The sequence below is a fragment of the Cajanus cajan genome, chromosome 10, assembly GCF_000230855.2.
Source record: "Cajanus cajan strain Asha chromosome 10, NIPB_CcT2T_4, whole genome shotgun sequence".
Lineage (NCBI taxonomy): Eukaryota > Viridiplantae > Streptophyta > Magnoliopsida > Fabales > Fabaceae > Cajanus > Cajanus cajan.
In genome coordinates this window covers 4,052,263-4,070,102 of record NC_138526.1, presented here as the reverse complement: position 1 = coordinate 4,070,102, position 17,840 = coordinate 4,052,263, and the positions used below count along the sequence as shown (strand labels likewise).

Below are 17,840 nucleotides of genomic sequence, written 5' to 3'. Positions count from 1 at the left end.
TTCTTGAAGAGGCAAGTTAAAAAATACTTAGGACTGAGCCAAAAGTGGCTTGTTGAAAGAATACTTGTATCTTTACTTAAAGATAGTGGAACTCAATTTGGTTAGATTATGAACTAAACATAGTCTTGTATTGTTTTTAATTGAAGGTGTAATTAGTAGTTTAAGAGAGGTGTAACTAGTTAAAGTCATGTTGGGCTTATTGGGCTTGGATGGGCCAATTTTTCATTGAACCATGGGCTTGGACATCCACTTGCTTGTGCAAGTGGTTTGGACGTCCAAACCATGTCTACTTGGCCATCCAAGTGGCTAACTTGTCACATGCCCTTTGATAGTGACATCTCAACAAATTGTTAAGTAATCATTACTTTGGTAGTTGTAATGATTAGGTTAGGTAGTTGAAGTTAACTTAAGCTAACCTAGATTATTCTTAAACTAGGATTAGCTTAGCTTGCTCCATAAGCTTCTAGACAATTAACTAGGTTGGTTAGCTTAAGTACAAGATAGCTAACCTTGGTTACATTTAACTGTAGTTAGTCTAGCTTGCACCTTAAGCCAACCAAACTCTATATATGGTTTCTCCTTATATATGGTTGGTCACTTTTGGATGTATATGAGAATAAACCTTTGAATTTCTCTTCTAAAAGTCTTAGTTGTCTTCCTTGGAGAAATCTCTCTTTAAGATCCTTTATCAATGAATTCCCCCATGTGGAAATATCAACACTTCTTGCTTATCTTTCTTCCTAGAAAGTGGTGCATCATTTTCTAACCTTTTCCACATTTTTTTTGTTTGTTCTAAAGCTTGTTCATCTGTGGAAGAAGATTGGGCATCACAAGGAGACTAGTGGAGGGAATCACCAATCACATTTCTCCCTAGATTTTTCAATCAATGTTCATATCACATGTAGGCACAAAGTCTCAAGATTAAACACTTTAGGAATAAAACAACTCACAAACTCTATTTTTTTCTTATCTTAAGCTTTTATGACATTGTATGGTCTAAATGAGTTTATATATAGATGTAACTATGCTATCAAATTGATCTTATTTTTATTAGAAAGATAAGATAATTATCTATAACTTTTATGTGGATCTTAAGAGTTGATTTTACTATCTATTATTTTTAAAAATTACAAAACCGCATTATTTTAGTTTGATTATGATAATTTTACATTTGCTTATTAATTTAATCATAACTTGATTTCTATACTTCCTTTTTGGGTGATTCTACCTTCATTGGAAAGCTAACATCGAAGGCTACAACTCTTATGAAGACACAAAAAGCTAATTTAGATTTTAAAAAGATGCACGACATGCACAAAATATGCACGAGTGTATTTCACTAAAATTAAGCATGCATGAGTGTGCTATATTAAGCACGGTCGTGGTTTCCACAATTTTGGCCATTCACGAGCGTACTTCCTTAAGCACGACCATGGTACCTTCTGCACATGTTTGCATGGGCATGATTCCTTTAAGCATCGGGCTCAACTGATTCGCACACGGTTCTCACCCTTTTTTTTCTCTATTTTGCATCAAATCATAAAATTATACAATATTTGTATAATCATCCCAAAATTAAACATCATACTCGAATATATCGATACATTATCAATTCATCAAAGTTCATCCAGTTAAACCCTAAACCCCTAAATTCATACATGTAATACACAAACCTTTGAAATCCATTAGCTCATCACAAAAAATATTTAATCAAAGTAAATTCATGGTTCGTAAAATAGAGTAGGAACAAATTATCGATTAAAATCATAAGCATCAATACAAATCGAGCAAACAACGAAAGAGACTTAAGAATCATCTCTCTATCCTTATTCCTCATATATCCCATGGATGTGATAATCTCACTCCCCTACTTGAAGTGATGATCATGCAACAACATGCTTCTTGTAGCTTTGGTCGCTAACTCGTGCCTTCCCTGATGATCTCCTCCAAGTTCTCTATTGTGAGTACTCTAGTTTTTTTTAGAAGGTACATAATGACCTAACTCACTCTTTATTTTCTTCTTTTAAATCAGTCTCCTAGTTGGACCTAGAGTTCAACTTAAATTCTTATAATTTACCTCTCTCCATTATATATTATTAATAAAAAAATATTTTTCTTCTATTATTTTTTTTAAAAAATGGAATTTTGTCGTATCATTGGAAGAAAAAAATGATAAAATTTAGATAAAATTTAATAACTATGAATAATTAAAAATAAACATTTTTAATTCTTCTAATGATTGAAGAGTTATAATTTTTGAATATATAATTAACAATAAATAAATTTATTAAACATATAAATTATATTTTATATTTATAATGAACAAGTTATATTGTAATACATAACTATTTTAATTATTTATAATTTTAACAAACAATATTGCAATTCAATACAAAACTAAAAACAAAATATGGATAAAAAACAAAAAATAAATAAAAAAACAAGTTTAAAAAAATCTAAAAACGTTTTAGATGAAAAAAGTAAACTAAAAAGCTCTCCTTAAAATACATTTTCCTTAAAAAGGAAAAAAGGAAAAAGAAAAAACCCCTTCTATATAATTATTATTTTAATTTATTCATACTAATGTATAAAGGGAGTACATGTGTAATTACTTTTGGTCTACACTTTTTAATGGATCATTATATTCCTTAAACATTAAAAAAAATCTTATATATCACTTATAAATAATTGCATAATCTTTTAATATTCTGTTTATATATAACTATTAGCTGTACGAAGTGCTTCGACCCTCTAATACACCATAAAATAGGTTGTCTTTAGACTTTAAAAAAAAAAAAAAGCTTAACAAGAATATATAAATAACAAGTGATGTAACATAGATACGAGGTTAGTTGTGAGATTTGAGTAAAATCTTTAAAATTGTTTAGTTATAAAGTTTCTATTTAGTGTGTTTGGTTTTGATTTAATTTCACAAGCAAATTTATGTGAAAATTTTAATTTATTACTTTCTGTAAATGTGAATTTTCACGTCTCAAAAGTCGAAACAAACACGGCTTAGTATACATAGTTGGTTACTTAACAGACTTGGACGGTTGGAGAATATCTAAAACGGAAACGCAAATAACAATCTTGCACCAATTGGACAACTTTGGAAACAACGTACGACAGTGGATGTTCATGTTCCTACTTTCTAACTACCCGAGCCAAATCTCCAATGTTTCCAAATCTCACTTTCTCTCATTCTTCACATTCACATCCAAATCTTTTTCATTATGATGATTAGTTATAGGACCCCTCGTTCTCACCCTCCTTCGTTATCCACCACAGTTGTTATTGCCAATGGAAACTGCACTATCCCCTCACAAATCCCAAATCCCTCTTCTGGGTTCTTCCTTTTTGGGGTCTTCTTTTGCCTCAAAGTTGAGAATTTGGAGCAAACCCTTTTCCCGGATTTGTTGTTCCTCCATGGAACAAAGGCTGAAACCCAAACCAAAGAAGGTTGAGTACATGGAAAGACAAGTGCCACTTTTGGATGATACCACGAAAACGTCCTCTTCTGGGCTCTGTAGTCAGATAGAGAAGTTGGTTTTGTGTAATAGGTACCGGGAGGCAATGGAGTTTTTTGAAATTTTGGAACTTGAACATGATGGTCATGATGTGGGTTGTAGCACTTATGATGCTTTGGCGAGTGCTTGTGTGGGGTTGAGATCCATTAGAGGTGTTAAGAGGGTGTTCAATTATATGATTAGTAGTGGGTTTGAGCCTGATTTGTATGTGATGAACAGGGTTTTGTTTATGCATGTGAAATGTGGTCTCATGCTTGATGCACGCAAGCTGTTTGATGAAATGCCAGAGAAAGACGTGGCGTCGTGGATGACCATGATTGGCGGACTGGTGGACTCTGGGAATTTATCTGAAGCTTTTAGGTTGTTTTTGTGTATGTGGGAGGAGTTTAATGATGGGAGATCTCGCACATTCGCCACCATGATTCGGGCATCAGCTGGATTGGGTCGTGTTCAGGTGGGAAAGCAAATTCATTCATGTGCTTTGAAAAGAGGGGTCGGCGTTGATAATTTTGTGTCTTGTGCACTGATTGACATGTATAGCAAGTGTGGTAGCATTGAAGATGCTCATTGTGTGTTTGATCAAATGCCAGAGAAGACAACTGTAGGATGGAATTCCATTATTGCTAGCTATGCACTCCATGGTTATAGTGAGGAAGCTCTTAGTTTATACTATGAAATGCGTGATAGTGGTGCTACAGTAGATCATTTTACTATTTCAATAGTGATAAGAATTTGTGCAAGATTGGCGTCATTGGAACATGCAAAACAAGCTCATGCTGCTTTAGTTCGTCATGGTTTTGGCACAGATATAGTGGCGAACACAGCACTTGTTGACTTCTATAGCAAATGGGGCAGGATGGAAGATGCCCGGCATGTTTTCAACAGGATGCGCCGCAAGAATGTTATATCTTGGAATGCATTGATTGCTGGATATGGTAACCATGGTCAGGGAGAAGTGGCCGTGGAAATGTTTGAGCAGATGCTTCGAGAAAGGGTGATTCCAAACCATGTCACTTTCCTTGCTGTCTTATCTGCTTGTAGCTATTCAGGATTATCAGAACGAGGTTGGCAGATTTTTTACTCTATGAGAAGAGATCACAAGGTTAAGCCTAGAGCAATGCATTATGCATGTATGATTGAATTATTAGGCCGGGAGGGCTTATTAGATGAGGCTTATGCACTAATAAAAAATGCCCCTTTCAAACCAACACCAAACATGTGGGCATCATTGCTGACGGCGTGCAGAATGCGTGAGAATCTAGAGCTAGGGAAGTTAGCAGCTGAAAAACTTTACAGTATGGAGCCTGAAAAGCTGTGTAATTATATAGTGCTTCTGAATCTATACAGCAGTTCCGGAAAATTGAAGGAAGCTGCTGGTGTTTTACAGACCTTAAAGAGGAAAGGTTTAAGAATGCTTCCAGCATGTACCTGGATTGAAGTCAAGAAACAGCAATATGCTTTCCTTTGTGGAGATAAATCTCATTCCCAAACAAGGGAAATATATCAAAAACTGGATAACATGATGGTTGAGATATCTAGGCATGGTTATGTTGAGGAGAATAGAACTTTGCTTCCTGATGTGGATGAAGACGAGCAGCACATTCTAAAATACCATAGTGAAAAGTTGGCTATAGCTTTTGGGCTTATCAACACTCCACATTGGACACCTTTGCAAATTACTCAAGGCCATCGTGTGTGTGGTGATTGCCACAGTGCTATTAAACTTATTGCCATGGTCACAGGACGAGAAATTGTGGTACGAGATGCTAGTAGATTTCACCACTTTAGAAAAGGGACTTGTTCTTGTGGCGATTATTGGTGATGACAAATTATGTCTTTCAAGTCAAAATTTGTCATCACCTATAAACCGAGTAGCTTATTGTTAGCTTAGCTTACCTCCTCTCCTTGCCCCCCCTAACCTTAGCCACACTTTTGATTAGGATACAATTCTACGATACATGTAATTTATTTTGTGATTCGTTTATAAAATTCCTATATTCTTCAAGCACTTTGCATTCTATTATGATGTTTATTTTGTAGTGATTATTGGTTTGGTTTGATGAGAACTAAATGTGGAAGATAAAGAATGCAAAAGAGATTTTTCAAGATCTTTTGGTTAAAGACTATCATCTAAGTGTCTGCACATATAATTTTATGATCAATGGGCTCTGTAAAGAGGGCTGTAAAGAGGGCTTGCTTGATGAAGCAATGACATAGCAGTAAAAAATGTAACACAATGGTTGCATCGCAAATGCTATAACTTTCGAAATAATGATTTGTGCTTTCTTTGAAGAGGATGAGAATGATAAAGCAGAGAAACTTCTTTGAAAGTTGATTGCTGGAGGCCTATTGTAAGAGTAAATCAGGTGAGATGCTTTCTAGTTTCACTTTAAGTTATTTTAATCTTTGATGACACTAGTCAATATTATTTTCCTTTTAAAAGTTGAATATAAAAAAGAAAATGGGCTATATTATGGGCTCATTGACACTTTAATTTTTATTAATAGTTGTATGTTGTTAGTTTCAATTTATATTGTAAAGATAATAATGGTAGATTGTTTTCAGATTTGACATAAGTTAACTATGCTTTTCCCTAATGTACTGTTGATCTACTTCATCTACTTTTATGATTTTTTAAGTCGCTGCATGTTTGTGTTATACATCGCAGACCATGCTGAAACTGGCATAATTATTTAGAACTTGTATTATCCGTACCGCTATGCCGAGCTCGAGCTTGACATCACAGCGCGGAGTGACCTCGGACACGCGCTAGGCGATATCGACCTATTATCCAATTAGGTCACAGCTGATCTCGGGCCCAAGGCCCAGATAAACCCTAATTCACACTAAGGTACGTGCATTATTTATATGAGACCTGTACTTCCACAAACACTAACTTTAGCATCGAAGTCTGTTTTGCAGGTACCACCCCCTCTTGGAACAGCAATCGTACCCAGCGAAGGAGACTCACCAATCTTGCCCAGTAGATCGTCTCTACGACCGATCTCCGGTAAGAACAGAACTCTTTATCTTTATATTTGATTCCATTTACCTCAAGGTAATGAGTGTTGAACATGAGTGTAGAACTGTTTTATTTTCACCCCTGCATATTTCGTGGCCTTTACACAAATTGACGAGTTGAAAATACCAGCATTTCTTTTTTCCTTGATCTGAGTTGTCTGCCAATGTTTCCCTTTAGATTATTGAGGCTTAATTAATTGTGTTTTTCTTTTAAAAAATACAACAAAAATTGAGGCACATTATCTGATTTAAGTTTTACCTCGACAATGTAATTTCAAGCATATGCTTATCCCCTCTTATGCCTTTGTCTATTAAAATTTTGTAATATACAAATATCTATTTATCTACTTTACCAATATCTGTTTAGTGTTTACTCAAGCCTCCTATCTTTGCAAAATCTCCAATGTTTACTGTTGCCGAGTGATTTGGCTAATGTGAAAATCCTACTCTTTCTGGTTGTATGCATAAATCCGCTCAGAAAGTCAAACATAGCAGTCTTAAACTACTGGATTTTTTTGTGTGGTGTAAGTAAAGAAAATATTAATTTGTTATTCTATAGATGAGGAGAAAGACAAAAGACCCACCGAACCTTCACTGGCAGATGTAATCACGATCGCACGCGGACAACCCTCAGATATGAACACTGAGGATTCCCCATCTTTACTCTCGACTCGGTCAACCTGTTGGACTACCTCAACACTTGTAGGAGCATTGGATGCCGACAATGAGTCACTAGATAATGTCGATCGAGACGGTGAGTCCGATTGGGTCTCGAAAAAAGATGATTCACTCGTTCCCCCAGACAAAGTAACCTCCACAACCACTCCTTGCACAACCCTCTCGGCACTCGCCATTGAGAAAACAAGACACGCACCTCAATAATGCTGGAAACTTGATCTCGATCTTGGTATCGGTCTTGCTCTGAATATGCTAAGTACGTGTAAAGTGGTCCCCCACTTACCTATTTGTACTACCCCAAGGATGGGAATTTCAAATGCCACACCCCTTTTTACACCATTGGATCTATTGAATCCAACGGTTTAAAAAATGCAACCCTTCGCCTTCCCCAATCTTAATGTCCCGCATTAAAGTGCCGCAACCATTATGATCGTTCCTCAAAAGGGCTCCATAACTCGATACCCTTTACGTTGTTTCGCTCCTCAAGGCTAGGAGACTTGTGTACCAAAATGATACGTGGCAGGCCACATGTCATTTACCTAATTACTTCATCGTGTACCTTTTCGACCAGTGTCTCGGCCACATTAATAGTCAAGACAGTCGAACACACATACATCCCAATTCCACCTGAATGATCACTTCAACCATTTAGCCATATTGCCTCAATCATACTGATGGCCGAGGCAGTCAAACGCTCGGCCATGTCGGTAGCCATATTGCCTCAACCATTTAGCCATATTGCCTCAATCATACTGATGACTAAGGTATTACAATGCACGAGCAAATAACCTACATCCTCTCGACTTATTCGAGGGCCTACAGAGTCGAGACAACGACATGGTTAGTTTATGAATTTATGTTAATTACAATTAGTAAAGACAACAGGAAGGTTAAAGGATAATCCGTCATTAGTCATCACATTACCTAATTTGGCAATCATGGAATGAGGCCTACCACACTTGGACCCAATACGGTTAGTATAAATAGTCACAAAAAATGAGGTATGAATATTATTCATTTATTACTACCATTGATATTTGTGTTTGTCTTTACTTGAGCGTCAGAATGCCTTTTGCAAGTACCTCCCCCTTTGGCATTGCGACTCAGAGCTCTCATTCAGCGCTAAGGATATGAGAAGATTACTGGTGTGCCCTTAGACACGTACATGTACTAGTCACCAACCACTAAAGTGATTCTAATTGTTTTACCTTTATAAGACCTCTTTAGTTTTAGCTTGTTGAATTTTGGCTCTCCTTTAACTGTAAAGGATTTATCTTCTCATAATTGACATATTTTCTCTAATTCTATTTTTCATTTTTTTTTCAATTAAAATATACCTTGATAAAATTAGTTATTCACAAGCAACAACAAAAACACAAGAGTGAAATTGTATCTCACACATGTTGTCGAACTCTTTCTCAAGCCTCTCCATGGCATACTCCGGCATGCAAATTGGAACTACTCTACCTTACTCTCCTTTAGAGTTGGTGTAGGGAACATAATAACTCACATCAAGCATACTCTCCCCCAAACCAGCGTTGGATGCCCCACTATACATAGCCTTGCCCCACCCAAAGTCCACATTTGTTAACCTATCTTTTGTGAGGTCCGACACAAGAAAAGACACTGACCAAAAACTTCCTTCTACCTCCGACTGCACATACTCTTCATTTATGTCGTACTTGGCCTTCTTCACTAGCTCCAAGGAGTACCCTAAGGGATGATCCAAAAGTTTCTCCAAAGTGGTTACTACGACTGTAGACACGAAAGCATTGTCGTAAAACCCTTCAGGCAGTGGAGGGTTGACCCTGAAATGTCCGAAACGTGAATTCACGACAAACAACAAACGAACCTCTTGGTTAGGGTTTGGCCATTCTAGTGATGTTGTGCGAGAACGCCAGAGCCATGCTGTGAGGACCTCAAAGGTGGTGGATTTGGCGGCAAGGTGGTGAGGAAGAAGAGCACGCATTGAAGCGATTTCTTTGGGGTCGAAGAAGAACGAACGTTGTGTTGGGCACAAGGGGGTCACCACACATATACACATGTCTTCACATTGGTGAGATATTGTCCGCTTTGGGCCCAAGTCCTCACGGATTTGCTTTTGGACACCACCCAAAAGGCCTGTCAACCAATGGAGACAAGTGTGTGTATATAAACCCATGTCCATCCTCTTGTTTAAACGATGTGGGACTTTGCTTGCATCCCAACAATCCTCCCCTCAAACAAAGGACCACGATTTTACCCCCTCCCCTGTAGCAAAAACTACGAGTATTATCCAATAGTTGTCCCATAGAGCTCACTCACACTCAGAGTGCTTGCACCGCTGCTCCATCATGACCTCCCTCATGACAGCGGGACACGCCTCCTAACCTTCCATGTTACCAGGAAGCCTCTCTTCCACATGGACCCACTGTTAAGAAGACTTTTGACACAAAGGATCCCAAACTTGAATCCACCTGCCAACCATCATCAACTCTGATACCACTTGTTGAGCAATGAGGGGGTTACCACACATATACACATGTCTCCACATTGATTCCAGAAAGTCCACTTCGGGCTATTTGATTAAGTTTGCAGGGGGAGATGTGGCTTGGCAATCAAGGCTACAAAGGTGTGTAGCATTGTCTACTATAGAGACGGAGTTCATTGTCATTACTGAAGCATGTAAGGAGTTGATATGGTTGAAGAAATTCTTGCAGGAGCTTGGTTTTGTGCAGGAAAAATATCCTTTATTTTTTGATAGTCAGAGTGTTATCCATCTTGGCAAGAATCCAACTTTTCATTCTAGGTCCAAACATATTGATGTAAGGTATCATTGGATACATGATGCTTTCGATGCTAAGCTGTTGGAATTGGCTAAAATTCATACTGATGATAATGGGACTGATATGATGACTAAATAATTACCTAGAGGAAAATTTGAAATTTGTTGTGAGATTGTCGGTTTGGCAGTTATCTCCACATAGTTGTGAGGGGGAGATTTGTTGGGTATTGGGCTCCCTTCCTATGTGGAGAAAAGGCCCAAAATTGAGAAGCCCACTTGATGTCTCACTTAATTAAGTGGAGAGAGGGTCTGAAGCATAAGAGTGAGAAAAAGGGAAAGTCAGAAGTCACTTAGTGATGGAAGAGCATGGACCAAGGGTCTAACCACTAGAGCTATGGCTAGGAGATTACTTGAAGACTTGTCTGCTTCAGAGCTTAGTGGGCCCAATGGGCTTGGTGGGCCTAGGGTGCTTCTCACTTGGGCTTTAATTGATTAAACACCATGTTTTATTGTACATTCATAGAATAGGAAGTCACTTTATTTTTGGTCTTGTATTTTAACTATAGATTAGGGTTTATGAACTTTGGGCTTGTAATTGGTGTTCATGGGCTTTGGGCTTTTGATACCCAATATTGGGCTCATTCTTTTTCTTGTAATTTTTTCTATTCATTATATTTCTTTGACCATTGTATTTAGATCATTAGATTAGGATTTAAGGAGGATTATTAGTTTAATTGAATTAGGCAAAACTAGGTTTAATTTAGCATGCATTTTGAGTCAGATGTATGGCGCCACATTGGCTGAACATGTGTGACTCAAATTCAACCCTAAATGCACACTAAATCAAACCTAAATACACCTAGCTCTAATGTGAACCGGACTTGTACATGTGAGTTAAGTTTTGAATTCAAATTCAAAATTTGAATTCAAAACTTGGCGCCACATGTGAAGCCTCCACATTGGCGCCAAGTGTCCCTAATTCCGGATCCATATAGTCTCCCTCCTTCACACATTGTAATCACTTTTGAACTTCAGAAATTTGAGAGCATTTCTTTGCCAAGTTTCTTCCAAAAGTCACCGAGAAAGAGAGAGTGAGAGAGTGCCTTCAAAACCCTAGAATTTACCTAGTTCTTACCTTTTGAAGTGAGCAATCTCTTGATTGCTTAAGCTTGGATGCTTCCATCCTTGGCTTAGGCCATTTCATCCGAAGAATTCCTCCATTTCAAGTGTTCTTGTTTTCGGTCTCAATCTCCTTGAAGAGGATCCATGCATAGGTGAAGCTAAGGAGAGGAACATCTATCACTTCTCCTTCCTTTGCCATCAATTTTGGTATCAAGAGCAAGGTTCTTCTTGGAGATAAGTTTCCTTATTTTTTTTTGGTCCGTTTGTCTTGTTGTCTTTGTGTTCTTGTGTGTCTTGTTTGAGTTTTATTTCGGATCTGTCTTTGTGTCCTTAAAATTTCTTTGAGAGAGAGGAAGAGACAAAGTCATTCTCGTTTTTACACAGGGCTGCGACAGTAAAATTGGTACTGCAGATTCGTTCACCGTTGGATCGAGCTGAAACTTGGATAGCAGATTCGTGACATCCGGTTCTTCATTCTAACCGGTTGGATCGTTGAAACGAGGTCTGAGTAGCGAGATATTCAGTTCGCACTGTAGCTGTGTATTTGGGGTTTTTTCATCTTCTTTGTTCTCTATTTGTAAGCTTTATTACTTTTTTGTTTGGCTGGGTGTTAGCACTATTTTGTGCAATTGATTGAGACTCTTTTGTACTCTTTTTTGATCATAATGGAGCTATTTCTTTGGTCTGGACGACTCGTGGTTTTTACCCTTACTTTGAGGGATTTTTCACATTAAAAATCTTGGTGTCTTTGTGTGTGATTTTTGGTGATTTATTATTGTTGTTCATTGGTTGTTGCTCCTCACAGATTCTTGCAAGTTTGGGGAATTTATTTCCACTGCGATAACTATTTAAGTTTGCTCTGTGTTGTTATTGTGTTGTTGTTTCCCCATCACGTTGCATGGACGTGAATCTTTTGTGCGATGGTGGAAATTGCTCGTATTCGTGACGGGTTCATGTAGCTCTTGGTGGGTCTCTCGCACACAGGATTTCCCTCCACCACACGGGGAAAATTGAAGGTTTTGGTGCACCGCGTGCTGCTTCTGCTAAAGCGTTAAGAAACTGGGAGATTCCACTTTTATCACACATGGTGTGGTTGATCCGTAAAGCGAAGATGAAACCACCACACTTGAGTCGTGTCACCTGCCATTTATATATATATATATATATATATATATATATATATCTGTGTGTGTGTGTGTGTGTGTGTGTGTAAGAAAGGTCTAATATGCTGAGTTTACAACTTATTGATCATATTGGCTAGGAGTGTGAAAAAAATTCAAATTAATCCGAATCGATTCATAATTGATCTGTATTGAAAAATCTGATCTATTTTGAAAAATAATCCGAAATGATCCATTTTATAAAATCGGTTCAGTTATTTGATTCATTTTTACAAAGTGGATTGGTTCAGTTCGGTTTGATTTTTTAAAAAATTGATCCATATATAAGCAAAAATGGATAATTGCACCGTACTGAACAGATCCAATTTCAAAAAAATCAATCCATATTTTAAAAAATCCAAATCGATCTGCTTTATAAAAAATGGATCGATTAACCGATCCACATTTATAAAACAGTTTGATTCAGTTCAGATTTTTTAAAAAAAATCGATCCATAAACACCCCTAATATTGACGTATTTTGTAAAATAAATTATTAAATTCACTTTGACTCGTAGTGGGACACCGATTGATGCAAAAAAAATAAAAATTGATATAATATGACTCAACATTATCCTTTAAAAGAAATATTTTTATCGTTGCTACGTGAAACTGATGTGAAAGATTGCACCAACCAATATCATTAATTTATTGATGTTATTGACTCTTACGTCTCTTAGATCGTGGAGCTTAATATTAGATTATATTAAGTCTTCATTTTGCTGAGCTGTAAATTAGTTAATTTTTTATAATTTGTTAAGTTGTAACCTTTTCTATTTTTTTATAGCCTATTATTTCTCATATCTATATATATGAGATGTATTTTATTTCATTGAAATATAACAGAGTATTATCTCTTCTCCTTTCGTCAATTTTGCTTCTATATTGTCAATATGGTATCAGGAGAATAGGGCTTTTTCTTCCCCTTTTGCTTTCGCTTCCGACTGCGATTCTTTTCATGTTCTTTTCCTCCTCCACTTCCGTTCGTGATGGCTTCTGCAAACAATTATTCAACACTACCTACTAATGATTATGCAAATCCTTACTTTCTTCATCCATCGGACAATCCAGGAGCATTTATTGTTTCCCAACCCCTAAATGGTGACAACTATAATTCTTGGAGTAGAGCGATCTTGATGGCGCTTGGCAGAAAGAATAAAATTGGTTTCATTGATGGCACAATCCCTAAACTGCTGCCGACAGACAAATCGTACCATTCTTGGCAAAGAAACAAGAATATTGTTGCTTCTTGGCTGTTAAATTCTATCTCGAAAGATCTTCAAGCAAGTGTCATATATTCTTCTTCAGCCACTACCATCTGGAACGATCTTCGAATTCGATTTCAGCAACACAATGGGCCTCGTGTGTTTCAATTACGAAGAGATTTGGTGACTCTAAAGCAAGGTTCGCTTAATATCACTCATTATTTTACCAAGATCAAAGCCTTATGGGAAGAATTGGCATAATATAAACCTTCACAGGCATGCACTTGTGGTGGCATCAAACCTTGGATTGATCATCATCAATCTTAGTATGCAATGTTGTTTTTGATGGGTTTAAATGAGGGATACTCTCATATTCGTGGAAAAATTTTGTTGATGGATCCCATTCCACCAATAGAACTAATAATCCCACTAAAGAAATGTGAGCACTGTGGGAAGCTTGGTCACATCAAGGACAAATGTTTCAAACTTCATGGCTATCATACTCATTTGAAGCAAGGAAATTCAAATACTAATGTCAATCAGGTTTCAGACAAATTAGCTAAGGCATTCTAGTTTACTGCTGATCAATATCACCAAATTCTCTCTTTATTACAGAACCAGCCTTCAAGCAATTGTATTGAATCCAATCCAATTGTCAATGGTTTGCACCTTTCAATTAGACCTTCTTTTAATTCAATTCCTGGTACTAAATGGATTTTGGACTTTGGAGCTTCTACTCATGTAGCTTGCTCTTTATCTCTTTTTAAAACTTATAAAATTATCAAAAATCGCCATGTGACTTTACCTAATCAAAGTCATATACCTATTTGTGGCATTGGCACTGTATATCTTGATCAAGACATTGTTCTCAAAGATGTTCTTTATGTGCCACAATTTTAGTATAATCTGCTTTCCATCAATTGTCTTCTTAAACACAATTCCTTCTCATTGTTATTTGTCTCTAACAAGTTTATTTTGCAGGACATTCTCCACAACAAGATGATTGGCGCGGGTGAAGCTGTTCAAGGCTTATATCTCTTGAACCAGCTTGTCAATCTAGCATCTCTTGCTAGTGTCAATATTAATAGTGTTTGTTTTTCTGATAATAGTCTAAATGTCAATAATAATTCTGCATCTGTGAATTCTACATGTACTAAAGATGCTGCCATATGGCATAGTACGTTTGGACATGTAAATGATACTGTTTTAAGGATTCTCAGTAATAAAATTCCTTTTTCCATGCCTACATCTTATTCTTCATCTTCTTGTCATATTTGTCCTATTTCTAAATTTTGAAAACTACCTTTTGTCAGCCACAATAATTTTTGCAGTACCCTTTCATTGTGATGTTTGGGGCCCATATAGGCTTTCCACCTATAACTCTATGAGATATTTTTTGACTTTGGTAGATGATCATTCTAGATTTACATGGATTCATTTACTATGGACTAAAGCTGAAGCTACTTCTGCTATAAAATCTTTTTTTAATCTGATTCATACTCAATTTGGATTTACTATTAAACAATTAAGGAGTGATAATGCTAAAGAGCTAGCTTTAGTTGATTTTCTCAAGGATAAAGGCACAATTCACCAATTCTCTTGTGTTGAAAGGCCTCAACAGAATGCCGTTGTTGAAAGAAAGCATCAACATCTTTTGAGTGTTGCTAGAGCTCTTTATTATCAATCTAAAATTCCTCTTATCTTTTGGGGTGATTGTGTTACTACAACTGCTTTCTTAATAAACAGGATGCCTTCACCAAATAATAATAACAATTCTCCTTATTATCGTTTATATGGCAAGGAACCTGAATTTAGTTTACTAAAGAGTTTTGGTTGTTTATGTTTTGCAGCCACTTTGTCTTCACAACGAGACAAATTCTCACCTCGAAGTACAACTTGTGTTTTTATTGGCTATCCTCTTGGTGTAAAGGGATACAAACTCTATGATCTACAAACTAAAAAGATCTTCCTTTCCAAAGATGTTGTGTTTCATGAATCCACTTTTCCATTTCATTCTATCATTAATCATCAACCACCTGATTTGTTTCATGATGTTGTTATACCCTTGCCTATTTCTCCCTCTGATGTTTTACAATCAACCACTGCTAGTATTTCTGATCTCCATAATAATCCCTCACCACCAACCCAATCTACTACAAATTTTGACACTATCCATACTTCTGAAACACAAGAAAATTTCTATCCCTCTTCCACAACATCGTCAGAAGTTTCACAACAAAACTTTGACCCACAAAGTTCACATGTTCCCTACTTGCTTGGAACACGAAAATCCAGCAGACAAACTCATAAACCAGGATACTTGGATGCTTATGATTGTAGTAATGCAATCCTTTATCCTATACAAGATTACATCACCTATAAAAATTTATCCCCAGAGTTTAAACACTTCATTGGCCAAGTCTCAAATACTTATGAACCTATCTTTTATCATCAGGCTATAAATTACCTAGAATGGAGGAAAGCTACGAGTGAAGAACTTCAAGCTCTTGAGGAAAAGGACACATGGACCCTTGCAAAGTTACCTAAAGGAAAAAGATGCATAGGGTGTAAATGGGTTTATAGAGTTAAATACTTACCTAATGGAACAGTAGATAGGCTCAAGGACAGATTAGTTGCAAAAGGATATACTCAACAACCTGGAATTGATTTTACATATACTTTCTCTCCTGTGGTAAAGTTAACCATAATGAGAACTCTTGTTGTTGTTGTTGCTATTAAGGGATGGCATCTCCAACAGCTTGATATCAGTAATGCATTCTTAAATAGAGACCTCCATGAGGATCTTTACATGTCCTTACCACCAGGACATCCTTCAAAAGATTCAAACCTTGTTTGTAAACTGAACAAGTCTTTATATGGCTTGAGACAGGAAAGCAGGCAATGGTTCAATAAGTTTTCTTCTACTCTTAAAGCCCATGGGTTCACTCAATCCAGGAATGATTACTCCTTGTTTACTTGTGGTAATGATACTAATATTGTTACCTTGATTGTTTATGTAGATGACATCATTGTTGCTGGACCAAATGCTACTAGAATCCATCAAGTTTAAACCACTTTGCAGAAAATTTTCAAGCTCAAGGTTCTCGGAGATCTCAAATATTTCCTCGGATTAGAGATTGCTAGAAGTAGTAAAGGGATCAATTTATGTCAGCGAAAATATGTTCTTGAATTACTTAGTGATACTGGATTTTTAGCCTCCAAGCCCACTAGTCTTCCCATGGATCCAAACAACAATCTTAATGCTGAAATTGGTGACTTATTGCCTGATCCTTCTTTATACAGAAGGCTTATTGGAAGGCTTCTATACCTAACTATTTCTAGACCTGATATTACATATGTTGTTCATAAGCTAAGTCAATTCATGCAAAGTCCAACAAACATTCCTCTCAAAGTTGTTCATCATTTGTTGCAATATCTAAAAGGCACACCAGGTCAAGGAATTCTATTTCCAGCTAACTCTACATTACAATTAACTGTTTATTGTGATGCAGATTGGGCAGGATGCTTAAGTACCCGTAGATCAACCACTGGTTTTGTCATTTTTTTAGGACAATCTTTATTATCATGGAGATCTAAAAGATAAAAAACAATTTCAAAATCATCAACAGAAGCTGAATATCGTTCCATCTCAACTGCTTCTAGTGAATTGGTCTGGTTGCAAAGACTCTTACAACATTTTGAAATTCATATACCTACAGCTATGTTACTTTGTGATAATAAATCTGATGTGGCTTTAGCTACTAATCCTGGTCTACATGACAGATCTAAACACATTTATGTAGATCATCATTACATTAGGGAGTTAGTTGAAGATGGCCGCATCAAATTGATACATGTGAATGTTGAGTGTCTTTTATTCTTGATTTACACTCAACTTTTGCCACTCTTTTTGGATAAATTGTGAATATATATATGATAATTTACCTCTAATTAGGAAGAATTAAGTTCATATTAAAAGATAGAAGAGTAGTAGAAAATTAATGATGATTCCCCTCATTTTTTGCAGAAAATTTAGGAAGGCAGAGATCCACAACCATAGCTGTGGATTTGGAGCTCGAGCTGTGGAAATCTGGGAAGGAATTAGAAATCCAGAAAGTTGCAACTATAGTTGTGGATCTGCAGCTATAGCTGTGGAAATCTGGAATTCAATTTGAAGTTCTAGAGAGTTGAAGCTAAAGCTGTGGACTCACAACTAAAGCCATGGAGCACCCAGGACCCTACAAAAATTCTAGAGATCCACAGCCATAGCTGTGGCTTCACCGTTGTAGTGCTGGAGGTTCCTTCACCCTGAAGGACTCTCCACAGCCATAGCCGTGGATCTACAACTGCAGCTGTGGGTGGAA

General features: G+C 36.7%; 3 protein-coding genes and 1 pseudogene across 3 annotated transcripts; 3 read left to right on the top strand and 1 right to left on the bottom strand.

Moving 5' to 3' along the window:
- Positions 1-3,047: 3,047 nt before the first annotated feature.
- LOC109792393 (pentatricopeptide repeat-containing protein At5g50390, chloroplastic) lies at positions 3,048-5,532 on the top strand. Its single transcript, XM_020351800.3, has one exon. It carries the CDS (start codon positions 3,301-3,303, stop codon positions 5,347-5,349), a length of 2,049 nt encoding a protein of 682 aa, XP_020207389.1. The 5' UTR covers positions 3,048-3,300; the 3' UTR covers positions 5,350-5,532.
- A 3,162-nt stretch (positions 5,533-8,694) lies between these two features.
- On the bottom strand, positions 8,695-9,195 carry LOC109792394 (13-hydroxylupanine O-tigloyltransferase). Its single transcript, XM_020351801.2, has one exon. The coding sequence runs from the start codon at positions 9,193-9,195 to the stop codon at positions 8,695-8,697; it is 501 nt and encodes a 166-aa protein (XP_020207390.2).
- A 4,065-nt stretch (positions 9,196-13,260) lies between these two features.
- LOC145952281 (uncharacterized) lies at positions 13,261-13,737 on the top strand. Its single transcript, XM_083064616.1, has one exon. It carries the CDS (start codon positions 13,261-13,263, stop codon positions 13,735-13,737), a length of 477 nt encoding a protein of 158 aa, XP_082920742.1.
- A 2,977-nt stretch (positions 13,738-16,714) lies between these two features.
- Positions 16,715-17,625, top strand: LOC109814256 (putative mitochondrial protein AtMg00240 pseudogene; annotated as a pseudogene).
- Positions 17,626-17,840: the final 215 nt, after the last annotated feature.

Bases quoted from the DNA above. Each gene is read 5' to 3' on its own strand.
- LOC109792393 (XM_020351800.3), top strand. From the start codon at position 3,301: ATGGAAACTGCACTATCCCCTCACAAATCCCAAATCCCTCTTCTGGGT.
- LOC109792394 (XM_020351801.2), bottom strand. From the start codon at position 9,195: ATGCGTGCTCTTCTTCCTCACCACCTTGCCGCCAAATCCACCACCTTT.
- LOC145952281 (XM_083064616.1), top strand. From the start codon at position 13,261: ATGGCTTCTGCAAACAATTATTCAACACTACCTACTAATGATTATGCA.